The 23,229-nt window shown below is 35.0% G+C and overlaps 1 protein-coding gene across 4 annotated transcripts; it reads right to left on the bottom strand.

The window, feature by feature from the left end:
• Window positions 1-9,867: 9,867 nt before the first annotated feature.
• LOC145602489 (protein TIFY 4B-like) lies at window positions 9,868-22,886 on the bottom strand. Of its 4 annotated transcripts, none has more exons than XM_081658683.1 (9): window positions 22,668-22,886; window positions 22,379-22,521; window positions 21,842-22,020; window positions 18,539-18,629; window positions 18,300-18,477; window positions 15,239-15,298; window positions 14,371-14,434; window positions 14,073-14,284; window positions 9,868-10,296 (listed from the first exon to the last, which is right to left on the bottom strand). In XM_081658683.1, the coding sequence occupies exons 1-9, from the start codon at window positions 22,801-22,803 to the stop codon at window positions 10,292-10,294; spliced, it is 1,068 nt and encodes a 355-aa protein (XP_081514809.1). In that variant the 5' UTR covers window positions 22,804-22,886; the 3' UTR covers window positions 9,868-10,291. The 4 variants fall into 4 exon arrangements, with proteins under 4 accessions (XP_081514809.1, XP_081514810.1, XP_081514811.1 ...); XM_081658684.1 differs by having other exon boundaries at window positions 18,300-18,468; XM_081658685.1 differs by having other exon boundaries at window positions 18,300-18,465.
• Between the last annotated feature and the right edge of the window lie 343 nt (window positions 22,887-23,229).

Below are 23,229 nucleotides of genomic sequence, written 5' to 3'. Positions count from 1 at the left end.
TTCTTGTGCTCAACCAAACCACCATTTCTCCCAACCATACACTACCCTTTTCTCGTCAACAACTTGTGCTGACCCATATTAATATCGTTGCCGCAAGCTAAGGTGCTACGCACCCTTCTACTTATTGTAACTTGATTCTTTTTATGTATCCATAATACTACTATTATTTATTTTTTTTACTACTACCCTAAAGATAATACTATTATACTTTTATTAATGTTATAGTTTTAATGTACAAATTATACGTACTAAGAATCATCATTTTAAAGGATTGGTTTATAAGTTAATAGTTTGGTAGTTCATGCACTAGTGGAGTATTATTTATAGTTTTGTGTTAATTTTGTTAACCTTATATTAATTAAGGTTATTTTAATTGTGTAGGAGGAGTCCCTCGATCGTGGTCAAGTTTAGTGATCGTACCTTAATTGTTCTCGTGATCAAGGTACGTATAGGTGGCTAGGTCCTTGATACAATGCGTGTTTTGGTAAATGTTTAATTTGTTTGGATGATTGTTTGAGTAAACGTATGAATTTTTAAGTTAACGATTTTCATGATAAGTTGAAATATATAATTTTACGGTTTAACGGTTTAACCTTTAAAAGTGTTGATCGATTTAATAAAAGTTGTTGATTTATAAATTACTTGATTTAATTAATTTGCAGCTCATTATGGGCCTGAGTATTTGGTATTTTAATTGTCCCTCTACCCGGGACTGGTTAAGTAAGACCATGAGCTTTGTATGATCTGGTCTTTCCTCGAGTATAGTATAACTTGCTTGGGGGTGTGCACACTTAGGTGAGGAAAATTGGTTTAGGAATATATCAAAAATTGAGAAGTTTATAAATTGGAAATCTATTGGTTTGGAAAGCTTTTATTGATGAATATTACTACCCTTGGAAGGTTTAATTATTTTTGGAAAGTTTAATTTTGGAAATTGACTTGTGACAAATTAAATTTAATGGGTTATTTCAAAAGTATGTTTGCCTAATAAAAGTATTTACATGCCTTGCACTTATACGTACTTAGCGTTTTTGCTAATCTGTTTTCCTTTTTGTTTTGGTTTGCCCTGTTTACCATTTTGGTAAGCAGTCTTGATTTCAGGTGTGAAGTTGTTCGTGCGCATACTAGAGTCGGGATTGGGATCACATAGTTAGGAATTAATTTTATTTATATATGGACAAGTTTTTATTAGTTTATTTTGAAACAGTTATTATGGTTATTCCTATTATTAATAAAAGTTAGTTATTTTTCCGCTGCAATTTGAGTAATTAATTAAGCCTTACGGTTTCACGTGGCGGTAATACGCCCAAGTCTATCTCTACGGTATTTGTATACGTATAAATATAGTATTTACGTAGAGGGAGATTTGGGGGTGTTACACCAAGAATCATTTACTCCATTAATGTGGTAATTCCAATAAAGTTTGTAAATTTTTTTTTATTTAATTCATCTTTAATATAGTATCTCATTTACTTCCTTGATTTACTAGATTTTCATTAAAGCCTTTCATCTTCTCTCTATTAATAAGTTAGTCGCTATATAAAATACGAGTAATTAATTATTTTCGGCAGGACAACTAATACTCCGTATCATATTCTCATCTATCAAATCATGTAATTTTAGTGTATCAAAGGTCATTAACCCAATCTCTAATCTAATCTAATCTAATCTAATCTAATATATATATATATATATATATATATATATATATATATGGGAGTTTTTTTCCCGAGATTTTAGAGAGCCACATAGGATCTAATTTTCTCAACGCGCCATGTAGGATTATAAATCTTAGTAGTAGCCAATTAAAACATCAGATTTTTAATTTCTTTTAGAATTAAATAATTCAAATGCCATATAAGCAAAATTGGCGAGTGAGAATTTTAAGTTTAAATTAATTAAATATGAAATATTATCTTTTAATATTAGGAATTCTATCTAAATATACAACAAATTTTAGCTCATAAAAAAAAAAAAAATCAAACAAACCGTGCGTCGCACGGGCTTCATCTAGTTTAATACTATTGTAACAACATTGTACTTGAATTTGTGTAAATGTAAGCTAATAAGATAATCCGTTGCTGGCATGAATTAGTTCCTATATATATCTATACAGTTTTAAATATGGTTCAGACTTTTAGAATATGACAAATATCTAAAAGTCTGAACCATGATACTTATGAACTAATTAGGGATTTTATCACTGGTACCCTCAAAGAATTGACTTTTATCAATGGTGAACCTCATTAAGTTTTAATTATCAGCGGTGCCCCTAATATTTATGCCTAATTGCTACAGTTATCTTTTTTTAATCAAACGTTAACTAAACGTTAACTAAAGTCAATTTGGGAGGAATAAGGTCAGAAAATGAGAGTTGCCTTAAGAAAATGGGTCAAATGGTGAGATTACAAAAATGCCCCCCCTCATTAACTTCCCCCCCAAAGCCCAACTAAACCATTTATCACAAAATTTTGGCAAAAATTTTGATCGTCCATCTTCCTCTCTCCCCTGTTCTGAAGCACGAAGTACGCCCTAGTTGAAGCAAAATTTGTGGAGAATTGCTGTGTCGAATTGCTCTATAAGGTTAGTAGTCTTCCTCAATTTCGTTCTTGTGTAGTATTTCGTATAAATGCATACAGATACACGAAATATATGTTGAAATTCTATAGTAAAAGAATCCTAAATAACCCAAGAATAATGGTATAATATCCACTTAGAATAGAACAGCTATGGAATCGTCTGTAGGTTGGCCCTAACAAACAGTTGGTGGTGGGCTGCGGGATTTACCAACGCTCATATTTTATATGCTTGTCTCACTATCAATTTGTTTTTAAAAAGTTAAAATTTATTATTTTAACATTATTCCTAATTTTGGTAAGGAAACTTTATAAGTGTTAATTATTGTTTATATAAGTTTATCGCTTTGTTTGGGTTCTATTTATTCTTACTCTGTAATCTTGTTGTAGTATATTTACTTTGTTCAATATTTATGTTTGTTTTGTATTACAATCATGTTGCTTGTTTTGAGCTGTATTCCTACCCTATGTGTCTCATCATGTTTATCTTTCTATGTTATTAAGTTATTGTTCGAATTGCATGTTGTATTGCTTATACGCTTGCTTCTATGCTTTACCCTATTCTTAGCTTTGTGTTTCTACAAGTTTTTGGGAGACTTCTAGTTACTCCCACTTATTGTGGACCATAGATATTGTGTGCATGTGAATGAAGACTAGCTCCTGTTGTGTTTGGTAACTATGTCAAGTATTATGGGACAAGGAGAATACATAAGAATACTCCTTTTATAATTTTTCCTAACAAAGTATTCAATTCCCTCCATCCCTAATAAAATTACAAAAACTAGATGTTAATAAAATATGCAATATGACAAAGATAACAAATCACCACACGATTATATTATCTCTAATAAATTAAGAGTATATTAATGGTAAAAATATTTTACAGTCTGATTTATATTTTTGCAATTGTGCAAAAACTAGGGACAGAGGGAGTAACAATTAATCATAATCAAAGCTCATGCTCAATCTCATGCCCCTGCAAACAAGGGGTGAGTAAAAATTCAGAGTACCCAGACCTGGAACCGGAACCTATTTGGAACCGCAAGTTCCGATTCCGGGTAATAAAGTTGGGAACTTGTTGCAACAGGTTCTAGTTTCGGGTAATAAAATTTTGGACCTGGAACCTGTAGGGTACCCTATTAGTACAGGTTCTCAGTAGGGTACACGAAACCGGAACCTATCATTTAAGCCCAAATATAAAGCCCTATATCAAAATTGTATAAAATTCGTCACCTACCTCTCTCCCTCCTCTTATTTATTTTTCATCTTGCTCTCAAAGGTTTAATTACTGGTATTAATATTGTATTAAATATTCTAGACAATGAGTGTTGGTTTGTTATATTTGTAGTATTGTATTGAAGTTGTAAGCTTTTATTGTGAACATCCATTTACAAAAAAAATTGTAACAATTTATTAAGTAACTATTAAGCTTACTTTGAAAGACATGGTACCTTGTTCAGGAACCGGAACCAGTGGGTTCCCTATTTTTAGGAACTTGTTGAACAAATTTCGATTCCAATTTCTATTTTTAGGAACATGTTGCAACAGGTTTCGATACCGGGTCCTGAGATTTTTACAGGGTACTCTACTACGCTCACCCTACTACAAACCATGTTTCAGTGTTTTCTCAATAGTGAAAGCACACACTACTACATAAAAAAGGTTATTGGGCATGTGTTAGAGTTGTGTACCTCTTGGAAAATTATGCCTCCTCCTTGGATTGAAGGTTCTTTCTTACTTCTTGTAGCTCGATTATGGCTGCATTAATTATCATTCGATTGTGTGGCAATTGATTTGAGCATGCCACTCCAAACTTCATAATAACCATTATGCATTCACTATTAGAAAATCCGCTATTTTTCGACGCTTATTTGATGAAATTTCGACGCGTAAAAGTGATGAGTGCCATTTATGGCACTCTTAGGGTAGGTTTTCTTCGTATTTTTATGCTCGTTTTTAGTCTTTTATGTCGTGTTTTTAGGTAATAATGCTTGCTTTGCGTATTTGTGTGTAAGTTTAGAGAAATGCGTGCTTTTAATGGTTTTCTTATTATTTTATTCATTTTTCGGCTATTTTTCTCGCTTCTCCATTTCTTTGACTTGTTTTTTAGGTGTGTTGAGTTTCTCGGGATTTAATTATCGAGGAGGAAGCTCAAGCGCATTCAAGGAAGTCAACGGAGCCAAGTTCGGGAAGCCAAGCATGCAAGTCAAGCAACCAAGCAAGCTCCGCAAGCACGAGCACCAAGAAGCTGCCCCGAGCAAGCAGCCCTAGCAGTCACGCATCGCAGCACAGCCCAGCAACTCAGCCGCCGCGGGCGCGGGCCACGCAGCCGCAGCCGTGGAGTCTGCCAGCGCGGGCGTGGGATGCCTGCACCCAAAAGAGCCAAAATCAAGCAGTTTGCAGTTGCGGGCACGGGCCTAGCCCCGTAGGCGCGGGTTCCAGCCGCGGGCGCGACCTTCGTGCTCTGTTCCATCTGCGGGCGCGACCGAGGATTCCGCGGGCGCGACCGTGGATTCCGCGGGTGCGACCGTGGATTCCGCGGGCGCGACCGTGGATTCCGCGGGCGCAGCTTTCTGTCTCTATTTTGCGGTTATGCTCCCTTTCCTCTTTTGCTTATATATTGTACGGTTATCTTTGGACTTGAGGGATGTAATTCTTAGATTTTGGATACTTTCTCTCTCCTCTAATTAGAATTAGGTTAGATTATGAGTTTCTCTCTCTAGTTTAGGAGTAGTTTTTGAGAGAGAAAGTGAGGGGTTTCAATGGTGGCTTGAGAGATTGAAGATTCAATGGTGACAATTGAATTGAAGATCTTCTTAATCAATCAATGAGCATTTCTCACTCTCTCTCCTCTTTATTTGCTTTGTTTAATTTCATATTGTTTGGTTGATTTTGATGATTGATTTTGTTATTGGTTTGATGATTGATTTTGATGTTTGGTTTAGTTTTGTTCTTCATTTCCACTATGTTTCTTGAGTAGTTGCTTGGCTAGGGTTTGGGTAGACATGTATGATAGATGGATTGAGATTGATTTGGGAATTTGAGAAGTTCTTGTGTTTTAATTAAATTGATTCATAGAGGTTTGCATGTTGTTTAGTTTGATTGAATTAGCTAACCATGATGCTAACATTGATTGCATGATTAGATTGATTGACATGACCACTTGATATCAATTTGATCATAATTGGTTGAGTATTTGATTATGTTTCTTCTTATTGTTTAGCGCGAGAGAAATCTAGGTTAAAGAGTAAGAGGATGATTAATTGGATGCTCCTAATTGCTCCTACTATTCGTCTTTGCATTGCTTGGATTGCTTGACTCCCTAATTAGCTTGATTATCATGAATGCATGTTGATCCCCATTCCCTAGTGTTTCATTTGTTTATTTGGTTCTTGGTTTAGGAAGTTGATTAGTGTTACTCTCTTTACCCTCTTGACTTCGACCTAGCTTAGGCGTTAATTGGAAATACTTTAACATAACCGTTCCTAGTGGTTCGACCCTTGACTTAGCTCTATACTTGTATTTAGGTTTGTTGAGTGATTATAAATTTTTTTGTTTTGTGTAAAAAAAATGGCATGTCTCTCATTTTCTCAATATGAAAATGAACCTTTTTGTGAATATTTCCATAGACTTATTGGGTTTATAAACTATAATTGTTGAAGTTTTTGGGAGGCTTGTGAGATTTGTTATTTTAGTTTGAATGAGCAAATTAAACTAGGAATGAAGTTGAATGCATGCATAATGGTGAATTTAGAGCATTGTCAATTGATGATGCTTGGGATTTTTATGTTTGGTTTGCTAGGGAAATCTATAATAGGGGTTGATTTGGGTATTTTATACCCCGCCAAGTGGTATACCTTCAAAGGCGAACTTCCGACCATTCGAAGCTCCGTTCATCTTGCAGGTACAGGCGCCCTTGTCGGATCCTATCTGAGTAAAATTAGAAGCATTTGAATTAATCCAACTATTTCAATTTAATATGTTCTAACAAGAAGTTAATTTATTGTGACACTTTCATTATAAATTAAAGCTTTACAACTTACAATTGAGCTTTTGCCATTAGCTTAGAGATGATGCTGATTAAAGTTCGAGTATAGGTGTTTGAACTTGACGTTTACCGGAATTATTGATAGTACTTATGGGCCTGTTTGGTTGACGATAATGAGTCATAGTAATGGACTTATGTTAATGAATCCATGTGTTGTTTTGCTTGGAAGATCACATGCCAAAGTCCATAGTAATGCTTTGAATAATACATTACATATCCTAATATGTGTCTAGTTTTTCAAATTTTTATTTCCAATCAAATTTTATTTCCAAGTAGTAACAAGTAGGAATGAAAATTTAAGAAAATTATGCATACATATTTGAGGTAGAGTTGTATTACTATGGAAATTGACATGGGATTCTTAATTTATTTTTAAGTTACGTACAAATGTTATATCATTATGAGTTATGAGTTGTGAGTCTTATGAAATATGAATATGTACTAAGGTCTATCAAGTTATATAGAGCAACAATTCAGAATTGTTTGTGTGTATCCAATGGTCCATCACTGAAAATATTGATAATATTTTTTTTATACCTATTGTAGTGGATACATCATATCATATATCAAAGGATAGGAAAACATAAATATCAGGATAGAAGTAAAAGAGAAGCTTATTCAGACTATCTAGCAATAAGGCAGGATAGGTTGTTGTCAGACTCAGCAGCTTCTGAACAGGAATTCCAGCAATTTGTTGAAGACATCTTCATAATATGAATTTTAGTGTAATTATATTTAGAAAAATAAAAGAAGAAAACGAACAAAAGAGGGCGTCAGAATGTTTAATTGTCTTGAAAGTGAGTTTCTTGACATTCCCCATTCAAGGAGTCATATAGCTGAAAGAAATCACTGTTCATAAATTGAGAAAGATTGTTTACTTGCGTAGTTGGGTGTTAAGAATCATCTGCACATCTACTTGCGTAGTAGGCATGAAACAGTTTCCTAGCCTCTTTAATGAGCAGATCAGGCGTGGCAGCATTATAATAAATAATGGTATGCACAAGTCAAACTCTGGTCTTGCTCTCGTTCATTAATTATATGATTAGTGGATTATTACAAAACTAAACACAGTCCACAGCACATCTAAAAGATTAGTGAAACCAGCACATAATATGGAAGATTCTTTCACTGTCTGGTCAGGATTCTGGGATACTTTCCTAGCATGTGTGCTTTCAAAGCTGTACTTTTTTCTTATGTATCCATATGCCTGATTGCTGAATCTATGTACTCGCTACAAATTGGTTCATATGTGGCTTCATTGCAGGTGACATCTCCGGCAGGTAATGTTGTCCATACTCAGAAAGGAACAGCTGGTGACAAGTTTGAACTGAAAGCTCCCCGAAGTGGGATGTATAAATTCTGTTTTCACAATCCATACTCAGCACCAGAGACCGTCTCTTTCTACATTCACGTTGGCCATATTCCAAGCGAGCATAATATTGCAAAAGATGGTTTGTGAATGTTTCCATCAATTAAATATTCTTTTCCTTAGAGACTACCATATTCCTCAAATTAATGTTATTATACTATGATTATATGTAGATAGCATCATATTCTAATCTATGTATTATTTTAGTTTGTTTGAAAAAAGCAATGATGTATGCATGCCAAAGCCAACTGAGAGTCTAGGTTGCTTGGAAACAGAAATATTTAATATGAAAATAAAGGGGAATTGTCAATGAAACTTTCAAAGATGTATTTCATAAGACTGATCTCAAGTTTTATTTACAAGCTGTGACCTCATTAAAAGATCTGGGATCTGTCTTTGAATCAATGTAGATCTATCTTTGGGATAATCACTGTGATTGTAGGACTGAATTTATCTTCAACATATTCCTGGCTTATAAGAGTGTCCATAGGACTTGAATCTACTATGACAAAGTGAAAACATCTGAATTTTCTAGCAGATCTACACTCCAAGATGAGGTGTTTGTGGTGTTTGCTTTGCAGATGATATCGTTTTGATAGATGAAACAAAAGCTGGGATTACTGTAAAGTTAGAGACATGGCTATAAAAACTAAACTTGGGAGGTTTAGTCTTGGTAGGAGTAAAGCATAATACATGGAGTGCCATTTTAGCATTAAAAGGGGGTCAAGCTAAGATGTTGTGACACTGGAATACTGGATGGTATAGACTTTAAGGAGTTTTTTGTTAATGAATGTTTTAAGTACCTCTGGTTGATTCTACAAAGAAACAGAAACATAGATCTGGACGTAACTCATAGAATTAAGTATGGGTGGCTCGAATGGAGTATGGAGAACAAAGCAGGGATTGACTGGGTAATTTTGTGATCGTAATGTACCTTAAAGCTTAAAAGGGAATTTCTATAAGAAGACAACTAGACCAACATTGTTCACCAAATCTCTTCCTTCGAAGAACCTTGAGCAACTCGTGAACTACGTTGAAATCTGGGGGAGCATTACATACATTGCACTATTTTTTCCTTCGATCAAGTTTTTTCCTACTAGGTTTTTCCTGACAATGTTTTTAATGAGGCACTATATCAAAGCATATAATATAATATTATTAGTACTATTTTTTTCCCTAGCTATGGTTTTTATCCCATAAGGTTTTACCAAGCAAGGTTTTAACGAGACAACTGATACCTTTTCTTTGTGAGCATGGACGTAACATTCAACGCCTCAAGGGGGAGTGTTGAAAAAATACTCCAATGTGAATGCCCAATAATCAGTTGATTTGATTATACTTTGCTCAAATACATACAAAAGTTTGTGAACTCATATGTCTACAATCATTGACACCAACTTTGGGGGATTCATATTATTCTTTTTTTAACAAGTTCGTGTCAATCTAACTAGTGGTATAAGTTAGTGTCAACAATTGCAAAAACCCCCACAGTTTGTGTCAATGAGTAATTTTGCCTATGAATTATCATTATACTACAGTTCATCAATATATTCACTTCTCCAATTAAATTTTCTCATATTACTCAACAAAAATGGTGTAATTTGCTTTTATATTTCCAACATGTAGTAGGTTATTGTTGAAATTAAAGTGAGTAAATATCTAAAGCAAAAATTGTAGCAAATGCCATCATCGACCAATGACATCAACATCGCCATCTGTTGGTTTTGTTAATCCATGAGCTCATTTGGGTTGTTTTACAGTTAGAAACTCCAACCCTTGGCCTCTGATTTCGTTTTGGTTACAGGCATCCAGAAGCAGCATTCCAAAACAAGATAAATCAAAAGCAATTATTGTTAGGTGCTAGTGAGTAGAGATAGAGATAACCATCAGGTATAATAGCTTGGCATTATAGTGATTAATAGGTCCTTACATCTTGATTGGTAAGATGGTAACATTAAACATGTCATTACATCTTGACAATGCTCAGAGACAGCAGGAAGCTGGCGCATCATAAGTTCTAAATTGATTAGAGCAGCAAGAACCTCGACTCCATAGAGACTAGAATCATTCCGTGCCTTCTGTTTACAAAATTGATTAGAGCAGCAAATTACTCGTACCACTAACGACAATATCCTCTCATAGGTACTCCAGAGTGGAGATCCATAACACATCTCAACTGGCATGCACCACATATGTAAGGTGTAGATCACAATAATGCCGTCTAGAATCTTCAGGGAATGACTTTTAATAGGGTTATTCGCTTCCATGACAAGCAGTCAACAAGCCATGAAATGACCTCTAAGCTGCAATGATCAGTGAGAAAATTAGTCAATAGCCTTTGTAGAGTACATACCACCACCTTACACAACAACATAAGAACAAAAGAAAATCCAGAACAAAAATTATTGCAACTGTCTAATATATAGCAAAAGCAACCAATTACTACTATTTCTGTTGTCAAAGACCTAAAAACAGAGGAAAATATTACTCATTTAAATGACAAGAACGATTTAGCTATTCAGCAACTCAATTAAAAGGTTTCTAGTAATTATAATATTTGCTAAAACATTTGAGCCAAATACTGAACACTTAATATTTCAGTTCAGTTCATAACCAAATTTCAGTTGCCAACTGAAAGGTCAAACCATCCCAGAGAAACTGGAGAATGACGCAGGGAAAAAGCATAATCAGAAAATTTCATCAAAGATACCAAATAATAATAAAAAGTCACAAACAGTTGCTATTGTGGCTATATTTCCTGGTTTGTTGGATATATGACAAAGAATGAAAAATCAAGGATTGACAAGGAAATACACATGCTGATATAAACAATACTTTTCCATTAGTTTTTAACTATCTATCACACAGAGAATAGCTTACACTTAAAGCTCAGTTTGCTGAGGAAAGTTGTGCATGCAAGGTCTTTTTATATTGCTATATACTTTCTCCATTTCTATTTACTTGACTAATATTCCTAAAATGGAAATGTCATAATACTTGACCCATACTATATGTGGTAAACTTTTAGTGGGTATATTGTCTAAATTACCCTCAAAAAGTGCACATGGGGGCAACTTTTGAGGTAATAAGATTAGTCATTCTCTCCTCACCTTAAATATTGTGCCCAATGCTATGTATGGGTCATCTAAATAAAAACGGAGGAAGTATATTTCAAGGCCCATTACTTTTTCAAAATTTAATTTCTTACCACACCTCCTCAATCACTGTTTGAGTGCTCAATTTCTGCTCACATTGCACACTCTTTCCTTTCCCAGATATTTTATAATCCATCCTCAGTAAAAGCCAGCAGGAACATGCAAAGAGGTTTAAAGTGCATGAATTCTATCTCAGGTACAGGTTCAGCCATTCCTGCACTAAGTTAATAACTTGGCCTTATGTATGAACAAAAGAAAATACTTATATTTTGATGCATCTAAAATCAAAATCAAGGTTCATGGTAAGAGTATGTTTACTTGGTTTCAGTTATTAGGGCCAACTAGGAAATGTGTCAAGGGCTCTAGCACTACCATATCAGAGTATTAAAGTATCACGTCCAAGTACCAAGTATCAGATGCAGTACATTGAGATGTAATGGAGACCAAAAATTGATAGACCAACTCCTTGATCCAGCTGGTCTAAGCAAGCAAGTACCCAACTGCAATAATTCTGATACTCATCCATTTCTTATGTTTCTCATAGGAATTGTTTTCCAAAAGCTTCATCTCTATTTTGGTATAAAGAACAATATAATGGGAAGAAATTAAAGGGAAATCTTAGAAAATTCTTTGATAAAGCTGAAACTTCCAGTTCATTTAGAGTGGTCAGCATGGAACACATCAAATCCTTAAGAAACCCCAAATACCAAAGAAGTAAAGAGTACCTATGTATCCAAAAAGTCAAAAAGATAATATGTTATATAACCTGTCTCAGGTATCATGTTCCATCCTGGCTGAAACTTATTCCTCTTTTATTATATATATGAACATGATGAATAGAACTATCCGAACATGAACGAGAACATGATTAAATAAACAAGACCAGCTCCTTGATCCTGTTGGTCTAGGCAAGCCACTAAGGCAGTACTCAACTGCAATGACCCTGATCATCATCAATTACTTCTGTTTTTCATGACAATTATTGTTCCCTACTACAAGAGGAGTGGTGATCCACTTACAAGAAAAAAGAGGTTCTCTCCAAAAACCATACGGCTACAGTAGCACACGAATCTTATAAACTAGTCACCTTTCTACCACTTTTCCGATGAGGGACGATTCTTCACACATGGGAAAATCCAACAATCTCCTCCTTACATGTGTGTTCCATGTCTTCCATCATAGCTCCCCCATATTCGTACACCCTCGCATTGTCCGAGAACCAACTAGTACAACCACAAACCCATTAGTAAAACCACACCAGGGAACTTCTTTCCACATCAAATCTAGCTATACTCCATTGTCTTTGCGCCACACACCAAGTAGGCCAACATGATTGCAATTCATGCTTACAGGTAATTGGTATATTCTACTCCATTACTAGCATGTATGTCCATCAACTAGGGCTCACCCATCTTTCAAGAGCACCATACAATGCCACCTCCAAAGGATTGCACCCACACCATCAAGCTACATCACTCTATACCTACATATTCGAATACTAAATACTAAGCGACCATTGGGCCTGTTATTGCATCTGTTCTTCCAACTTTCGCTCATTCGGGCTGTCTAATAGTAATGTACTTCTTCACATGTATGATCACACAAAATTTCTATTTGCTCACTCACCACTTCCTTAGCTACCCCTTGCAACATCTTGGACTTCACCACATGCTACCCTATGTGAGAATAGGACAATTAAAGCAATTCATAATTAGCTCGGATAGTAGTTGTTGCACCATGGTCAACGCCCACTACAAGATAAAAGGTGACCCACGTACAAGACAACTGAGGATCCATCCTAAAAACATATGGCAATAAGAGTAACCCACAAACCTAACACACTGATCACTTTCCTACCACTCTTCACCACTTTCGATGTGGGACTTCTATCCTTCGAAGATATAGTGAGCATGAGGTTGAAAAATACATATCTTGCACAGAAACTATCCAAAAAGACACATTGCAGTTGCTTGAATCAGAGGAAAGCTTGGGTTCAGGTCTTATGTGCATTTAGGATTTTGGGAGTGTTAATTCGGAATGCCATAGAAATTCTCTCTCTTTTTAATTTTAATTTTTATTTTTTCTCTCAAAGTTTCTGATGACTGAATGGTTGATAAGCAGTTTTTAACAGGGTGGGTCACATTCGTATATAATATCTCCCTGTTCATTTTTCATTAGTGGTTTTTTTTTTTCTAGAACTTTACTTTATACCATTGTAACCCCATAATATTTACACCTCTTCACGTTATCTCACATGTTTTATCTTAAACCCAGCAACCTTTTTACACATTACTCTTGCTTTATCTTACACCCACCAACCTTTTTAGACACACTTTCTTATATTTTCTTATACCCACTCCTTTTCAAAGTGTTCTTAAACTATGTATCTGCGATTATTCGACCAAAAAACAAAAAAAAGCGAGAGAAGTATGAAGTATCCCAAATTCTCAATTACTTATTCTTCCTTTTGTATACCCCTAATATTAAATGATTTTGTCATATGGAACCACTGCAGTCAGTTCCAAACAAACAGCAGCTTCAAAAAAACAAATTTGCTCCCCATGTGAGACAAATGTAGCTTATTAAAACAATTTTTGGAATATTCAAAAGAAGATGAAGTGAAATCTTCCACAATGATCCACATTTTGGTGGCTTCCAGGAAGAACTTTTTTATTTGTTGAAAATCATAGTGAATAAAGCATTTTGATTTCATCTGGAAATTAATACCCAAGAAAATTGATCATACTTATTCGTTTTACAGCCACAAGCCTTAGATAGCCTTCAAAAAATTTAACCACATAGATAGGTTGTGTTCCCCCCAAAAAAATTAAAAAAAAATTTATTGAATTGGTTTATTAAAAAAAAAAGCAAGAAATTGACCTGGTGAGAACATGCTTAGTTGACAATGTAATTTTATTGCTTACCTTTGTCATTAAGATCAACAGACAGTCCATGATTCTTCTGATCTTTATCCGCCAAACCATAAGTTGAACAGGGTATCCCAAGTTGGCTTCTAGGGCTAGTGTTGTTTCGAGTTGTTTGTCCGTTGATGACTGATGTCCTCATCTGATGGTTCAGGTACATCTCCAAGCCAGAAGGAGAAGATTCTACCTTCCTTTTCATCTTGAATTTCCCCCTGATGACATTGGAGAGAAAAAGAAACAACTTAAGGAAACAGAATAACTTAAGAGACAATTAAAGATAACAGGTCCTATGTTATACCTATCTTTTCTCTTCTCAAAGTACCTCTGCAATGAGACCTGTCTATTTGTCTGACCTTCAACATCTGCCATGTGAAATGAAAAGGATAAGCAAGACCATACACCACCCAAATAAATCAGAAAAGAAGCTTCCTTACTTCAAGATGAAGATAACTTCATAAGGAAGATCATTGGCCCAATGATGAGGAGAGGAAGAAAAACTGGATTTTTATAAAAATTTACAATATGGTTACATTAATTATACAGTGATTCAAAACACTTATTCAACCAGCAGTCTAAAATAATGCACACACATGTTTTTAACGACAAGAAGCATCTGAAAGGACTCCTAAATAGCATGATTCAACAACAGAATACTAACTCCAATATTCCAGATACAACAATTACATGAGATGAATCCTAATAGCTGGTGAGCAACAGAAGAGGTATTATAAATGCAGCAGCAATTACGCAACCTCACATCCCACAATTCAATCAACAATACACATGTTCTTCATAGAAAAGTCTTTTTGAATCTCTCTTTTCTTCAATTTCCTGAAAAGAAATCAAACCATAACAGCTACAAATGCTCTAGTGAATGCCAATCATCAGTTAATTTTTCTGAGTTATGACTCTCCACTAGGCCACACCCTACAAGCAAAGTAGGCTTCTAGAAGATCCAGCTTCAGTTGTATCTATGGTAGGAACATGATATATGCCTTAGGAATTAGAAACTTGTTTAATGGTATTATCTGGTTTCCATATCCATTCCATCCCATATTGATCATTATCCTTCATTGTGGGTGTTGAACATCAATCATATTCCCATTTGAACAAAAAAATTATTTTTGGCGATGGAAAGCAAAGTCATGACACATAAAATGACGCACCTTGTTCGTAAAAAAGGCTTCCATCTGATTTACAATGTTGAATAGGTTCCATCATTTTACCTGCCATTTCATAATTTCAGAATATACCAAAAAACAATTGAGCGATGATCTTTTAGTAAAAAAAACAATCATATCACATAAGGCTTAAAGCAGGTAAAAAAGCAACGGATCTAACAGCCATAAACAACTAAATAGCAACTAGCATATTGTTACTAGATAAGTAAGGGTTATATAGACTTTCTAAATCTCAGCATAGATAAACACTTTGCACAAGCTGTGCATGAAGTTCTCTGATGCCCTTTCTTGGTTCATTAGTGCGAAACTCGAAAAATCAATCAAGACAGCCACTACAGTTGTGTCATTTTATAGTATCTCAGCAAGCAGTGGAAAGTGTTGAAATTTACAAAATGCTCAAAGAAAACCCACCTCAAAAGAGAATAACAAAGGAAAGAATATCCATGGTCTCACATGGAAAGGATATGAGGGTTTTCCCTTGTTTATACACGGGAGGTTTACCTTACATAATTTTTAGTGGACCCCACAAATACACACGCGCTGACCTGGCTCGTGGCGAGGAGCAGGGTGCCGGCTCTGTGTTCCTTTTTGGAGCCCAAACTTTTTAAACGATCCATTAATTGTAAGAATTTATTATTGCTATTCTTAGCGAAATTATTTGGCCAATATGAATTGATTGAGCCTTTACCGGTAGGCAGAAATTTGGAGTAAAATCCTTTGAGAATTGTGACCTAAAGTCACTAATAGAGATTGGCATCCTAAAGTTGCTAGCTTGTACAAATCCCCGCTCTTCAATATTTTCAATCAAAGATTCGATCTTTTGCCTCTGTATTGTGTGCTAATGGTGTGTGTGATAGTCCAGCAAGCATAAGTCTATCAAACTAATAGAGATTGGCATCCTAAAGTTGCTAGCTTGTACAAATACCTGCTCTTCAAAATTTTCAATCAAAGATTTGATCTTTTGCCTCTGTATAGTGTGTTAATGGTGTGTGTGATAGTCCAGCAAGTACCGGAAAATACAAAATTTTTGTTACTTGACCAACCGTCGGGAGAAGCAAATACAACGGGTACGCTAATCAATAAGATTGATGAAGCATGAGTCTATCAAAGAGTTCACACAATTTAAAAAGCCGTGCTAATCCTGGAAGCTAATCGCTCTGTTTCTACCAGCACTAGGGCAGTGCAGAATCGCCTTTTAGGAAAGTGATCATTCTCTTAAGCCATGACACGACATTGTTACGGCATTTCCAAATAAATTTTATTTAGGTTTTAATTGCAACAGAAAGTGGAGACCAACTGCTACATTAAAGGCTAAAAACAAAGATTAGGCTACCACTTCCTCTGACCACTCATGTGTCTCAACCCATCCACCTACCAACCAAACTAAACCATTACCCGGACGAATGAAATCTAGTCTATGGCAACTCATATAAGTGCATAGCTTTATCTTTGACTGGAGGACATAAACTTAAAGAACTAGCAATAGCCGCGACAATAAACAACCTTTTCAGCAATGAGCGGAAACCATCAATCTAATAATTTACAATTAGAATAAACTAACAGAAGCCTACATCCATCAAGCTTGGAGCCTCAATATTTTCCAACCATGCACCAATACACCTTTATACGTACTTCATAAATGCACTGGTCTCCTTCCAAGACTTAAACTTAATCATTCAACAAATAATACAACAGAAAACTTTATCATCCAATAAAACTTGAAAGGGCAACATGACATACCAAACAAGGAGCCACTAACCTGAAGCCAGAATTTCAACTGCAGATATACCTTTTACATCAAAATTATAGAAACTAACCATACTTGAAGCTCTTTCACTAATCTTCACAGCACAAATGCCCCAACAACACCCCCCCCCCTTCAAGCCCTCCCATACTAACCAAGAGAGCATGCTTTCACTTGTGGCTCACTTACTAAGTCCATATTTACTTCTTTAGTAACCTTCTACTTCTTTTGTTAAGGGCTAAAGGTTTTTGACTCTAAATCAACTATAAGTGCATAGAAGAATTTAAGGGTTTAGGCTTGTAGCTTTCCCATTTCCCTTTGCTTGTGGTTGCATGTCCATCAGCTAATCAAAGTTGATCGCAACTATTAGTCTATTACCAAAAGTACCAAAGAGTGAAAATGAAGATGAATAAGAGTGTTTCATCATTATGTTGGGTGTTCTTTGTCTTGCAACTTGGTAGGTTTTGACTTTTGAGCAAACCATAGTAGTACTATTGAAAACAGAAGCACAAAGTATTCTCCCATGATTGGACTACTACAAAACCAATGGGAAAAAGTTTGTTCCCTCGATTCCCAAAAAAAAAGGTTCTTCAATCCCTCTAAAATACAATAATAAAGTCGCATCCAATGTCAATATATAGTCTTTCAATGTTTGATTGTTTAAAAGCAGTAGATACTTTTCATACAAAACATGTAGCAAGGAAAAATAGTATTTGTTACACATCCACCCTTAATCCACAAACCAAAAGTAAAGATATACTTCTAATCAAATCTTCATCCCATTGTGATACAGAGGTAAACTAACTCAACTTCCCTTCTTTGATTAGACATCTAATATTTTCCGGAACAGTTTTGGACTCAAACTACTTATTAACAATTTATAAGTAATAAAGAAAGCATCAGAAATTATCTTTGGGACTCCTTGTGAACAGGCCTTCTCATAAACGAGAAATCCACAGAACATCTGTTTCATATTGACTGTGCAGGGTGATTGCACAGCCCTTGTTCATAACACCCTTAGAAATGGGATGAGGTACTTATCAGACTCTTGACTCAAAAGTGAATATCTTACACTTTGGGATGAGACAATAAAAAATGACATTCTTAAATTCAGTACACTATCATAAGTTTCATAACAGAAAGCTGCTAACATTGTCTAGGTGACCCATGCATAAGAAGCAACTCTAGTGCTAACTAAATCAACTAATCAAAGTTATCTGGCAATAGGACTAAGATGTACTCTAGTAATGACTCTAGAATAATCTAACAAGGGAAATGACTGAAAAAGTCAAAAAGCGGTACCTTGTAACATGGACTGCGCAGCAGCTCCATCTTGAGTAGACAAACTGAATTTAACACTTGAAGTGGGCACCTGGCATGGACCACTCCACTGTGTCGGGTTTCCATTATTTGGTTCATCCTGAGAAAACTGGAAAGGGCTTGCTGCTAGATGCATTATCGCCTGTGCCTGCTGAACAAGCTACTCATATCAGAAGGGAGATACTGAATTCTATTGCTGATATCCACATATGAATGATTACCTTGTCAATCGGAACTCCATCATAAACATTGACTCTGCCACTATAAAAGATTGTCATTTGATCAAATGGCAGATGAGATGCATCTGTACCTCTGTAAAATAAAATTATAGAAAGTCTATGTTAGAAACTTATATAGATCTTGATCAATAGTGCATAGAATCTCAAAAATTCATCTAGAATTACTAAAGAAAACAGATACCATCTAGTCAACTACGAGAGGAGTTCATAGTCTTATCATGTACTTACAAGATGACAATGGGGCTTTTTAACCGAAAACTGAAAATTATATTTCCTCAGTTCCCTTAGTATGGCAACAAGAAGGGAAGACATTTAATTAAATATGAGGAGAGAGAGAGAAAGAAATAAAGATAGGGAACCATGTCATGAAGAGCGAGACAGGGAGAAAGCATGTGCAAATATGGTAATGTTGCTATATTTGTGTCACTATTTAAAACGGTAATTGTTGCAATGTTAGGGGAACGGAGGAAGTATTACTTAACTTATTAGATTTGAAGTTCAAAAATTAAATAAACCAGCAAAAGATATCTTTAAACAACTGAAACTTGGTTGTAAGCATAAAGTTCCAGGATATTTGCTATACTGTCGTTTGACATTAAATTTTCAGTTCAACATGATGCATAGAAGATGCTTCTATATACTTTAATACATCAAACATAAAATTGGACTTTGAAACACTACATGTTCATCTCTTGTACATTCATTTTTTACTGTTATTATGATTTAATTCCATATTTATTCGTTCCTCCAGGCCACATCCATTTAACCATCTTTCTTCTGTTCCCCAATCCCACTGAATACTAAAAGATCGTTCTGTGGAGATAACAGAGAATTTTAAAGTAATAGTACACAGAAGAAGTGTTTCTGGAATACATTAGTCTACCTAAATATCAAAGATCAATATACTTCTTCTATTGATGTCATTAAGACATGGCGTACAAATTTCTACCAGTGAGTTACTTTCAAGGAATATTGTGCTCTTCTGGTTGTAATTATTTCTCTTCTTCAATGGAATTGCCTTTCTCAAAAAAAGGGCCTTAACTGCTAAGGAAATCTATTTGATGTAGATAAAACCATAAAAGATTACTAAGCACCAAATTTTCTATACCTAACTCCTAGATGATTGTCAAAGAAAAAACTCAAACTCTCTCTATGTTACCATGACAGGGATTATGAAAATCAACACATGCTCCCCCCATCAGCACATGCTCCCCCATCCCACAAAAAAAATAAAAAATAAAACCTTAACTAGAACTCATTTTTTGTGAACAAGTACCTTATTTTTGCTATATACTCCGTACTACCTTATTATGGCAATATCTAATTGATATGGTACCCTCTCTCCAACATGGTCCCACAATACCTTATTATGGCAATATCTATAATATGATACCCTCTCTCCAACTTGGTGAATAAGTCAAATGACAGATGCTTTCACTTCATCTTTACCTGTTTTAAGCGGGTCACTCACTCCTCTTATTCTCTTTTTTTTTTCATTCTCTTTTTCCTTATGGTAGGCCAGTCCTAAGCCTGGATGGAGGGTTATAGTAGGATTATGGTTCTAGTTCATAAAATGAGTTCCAAAAAGGGTACTTATTGACCATTTTTCAAAGAAGAAAAAAAAAAACAGAATGCAGCACACAATCATGCAACTGAGCAAAGAGAAATGAGTGACAAATATGTAAACAGCCTTGCTCCTACTTAAACACTTTCAGGTTAAATCAAACAGAAGAAAATCGAACACAGCATAGAGAGTCCTTACATAGCTGATTCTCTCATGAAATAACATTAAGGCCAGCAGGTAAACATCAACTGCTAAATGCCATTATTCTAGTACCAACACACTTAGAGGTAGTGGAAAATGATTTGATACTACAACAAGATTCTAGAGAACTTGTCAATAAACCAATTTACTACAAAAAGGCACAATATGCCTGTACAAATGCAAAATTCTACAAGCTCCAGCCAAGGAATTCATGAAACAGAACGATTGAGCTGCTATTTTATACCGTGTATTCTCACAACTACTGTTACAACTGCTAAATGAAAGATATATGTGCTGCTTCAAGTTTTACACCAAAAATTTCAAATAAAATATAATTAAGGTGCCTAGAAAATAGTCTGTCTTACAGATCACTAGCCTTGTAGAGTAAACTTATTTTTGCATTATATACTTAAAGAAGAGTTTGTATTACATTCATCACTTGGTTGCTTCATGCAAATGTTCATTACATTAGATCACGGAAACTAATAAGGAACAGCAATCAAGTTTGTCCTGAAATGGTATCTAGATAAGGTAAGCTGGAAACAACTTCACCAAGTATTAAATTAGAATTAAAAATATAAAATAAGAAAATGTTTGTTCATAGGCTCATATTAGAAATAAGAAATGTTACATTTCAGTGTGAAGTTGCTTAATGATAACTTTCATTAGATTGGGCCACACACCCACAGGATTCGGATGCATAAAACCTAGATACTCCTAAAAGCATAAAACAATAAGCCAATAAGGAATGGCAGTCAAATTCTTTGTCCTGAAATTGGATCTATAAATGATAAGGTGAAGTAACCATCAACAAGGGTAAAAAATAAATTAGATAATTTGTTTAAGACCATGATTCTAATAAATATAAGAAGCTAAGAACCAAAAGTCTCCGTCAAAAAAAAAAAAGAACCAAAAGTCATAGACTTGTTGTGGAATAATAACTAGAGATTACTTAACATTAGTTTATACACATAGGTGCTTCCCATTGAACATTAAACTAGTACGTGATTGCTATCATGGAAATTTGCTGGATAAATCTTGACAACTTCTATGTAAAAATGTTTTTTTAAAAAGGTAATTAAAAAAGTTAAATCTTGTAAAATGCAACTAATTGAAATAAATTGCTCATAGATGTATTGGTCCAATGAGTAACAGATGGACTTATTTTGATGAGTTATAATCTTATAATCCTTAATGATTAATACATTGGAATATAATGCATTAACATATTTCTTCACACTAGTATGCTCTTCTTGATTTAAGCCTATGATAAGAGTTTTAATGAATTCATCTCGAGAAACCATACATGTAAATTGCTTATCAAAATAAGTAAACCCAACCAAAATGTTTTACACCAAGCTATATCACATTCAACGTCAACACATCAACAGACATCATCTGTTACTTAAATAGTCTCATCAATTACAACTCTCCCATAAACCACACTCTTGTACTACTATAACCAAACAAAACCATCAATAATACTTCTCTAGTTCTATTTAAATGTAAGAACAAAAGACCTGACAGGTACAGCTTTGGAGTCGATGGCAGTGGGACGACACTCCGGTTCTCTTGTGGGTTCTGAACTAGAAGTGCCAGCCGGCTGATTAGGACCTCCATCCTCTCCCAATGCGGACACCGATCCATCCACATCAGCAGGACTCAATTCTTTTATGGAGCTAGACGAATTAGAGTTCACCTACATTTCATATGTTTAAGAAAATTCTTTAAACAAAAAATTGCCATCATAAATAACAAACAAAATATAATACCAGCAATCCACAAAATATACTTCGTATAAATTACCAAGCTCACACACAAACAAGTTAAGGACTTCATGTTGAAACTCAGACTATTTAACAATCAATTACTACATTAAAATACCAAAACTGAACCAATTTATATTAAAAATAATAATAATAAAAAATTGACTCAACCCCGTGATTTAAAAGTATAACATAAAGGCCAAGAGTAGTAACTATTAGCATTAAACATTAGATAAATATTTTAATAACACCTATCACGCGTAATTTTGACATAAATTCCAAGATACTAACAGTATTGGGAGGATGTATCGGAGGACGAACAAGGGCGGATTTAAGAGCAGCAGCATTAGAAGGAGGAGAAGGCTCAAGCAAAGACTTAAGTGAGATAACTTGTTGAATCGCCTGTGATTTGTTCCATGAAGGTCGCCGCATACCTGTAAAACCCAACCAATCATAATCCCACACGTGTCATTCAACTCCATTTTCAATTTCCTACAAATAAAAACAATTCAATCCTCAAATTAATTGAAAAATAGAGGTCCAGTAGTTCCGGAAAACAAGGGGAGAAAGAAGGGAAGACCTTTTTCTGTGAGAAAACGGCGGCAATCTTCACGAGTAAGCTGAGAAATGTCGTCTTCAGTTAGTTCGTGGAGGGGTTTGTCTAACACAGACTTGACGGCGGCGGCGGCAGAGGTGGCCGTCACGCCGGAGTTCATGGCGGCGGTGAATCGGAAAAGGAGTGAGAGAGAGTAGGGACTAGAGAGTGAGTAAGTGAGGTGAGAATGTGAGATGAGAGAGAAAATCGTCGGATGCCCACAGATTTTCGGAACAAAGAGGTTTTTTTTTTTTTAATTTTGTTTTAACCGTTAAAAGGAAGTCCGGGGTGAGGGTTTAGAGGGGACATTTCACCCTAAGCTGCCACGTATTCACTTTCTGTTGATTATCAGTTTTTCTTTTCTTATTATTGATTTTTGTAATGTTGTTTTGTAACTACGGAGTAGTTTTTAGCTCGGCTGATATATTGTAGGTCAATGTTTTAATATATTGTAGGTCAATGTTTTAATAAAAAAAAATATCAATTGTTTATCTTTGCAACTATTATTAAACAAAATTTATTAAATGTATTTTGTGATTAGTAGAAA

The sequence above is a fragment of the Chenopodium album genome, chromosome 21, assembly GCF_948465745.1.
Source record: "Chenopodium album chromosome 21, dcCheAlbu1.1, whole genome shotgun sequence".
Taxonomy (NCBI): domain Eukaryota; kingdom Viridiplantae; phylum Streptophyta; class Magnoliopsida; order Caryophyllales; family Amaranthaceae; genus Chenopodium; species Chenopodium album.
Note: the sequence above shows the minus strand (reverse complement) of the source record. Positions and strands in the feature narration are given on the sequence as shown.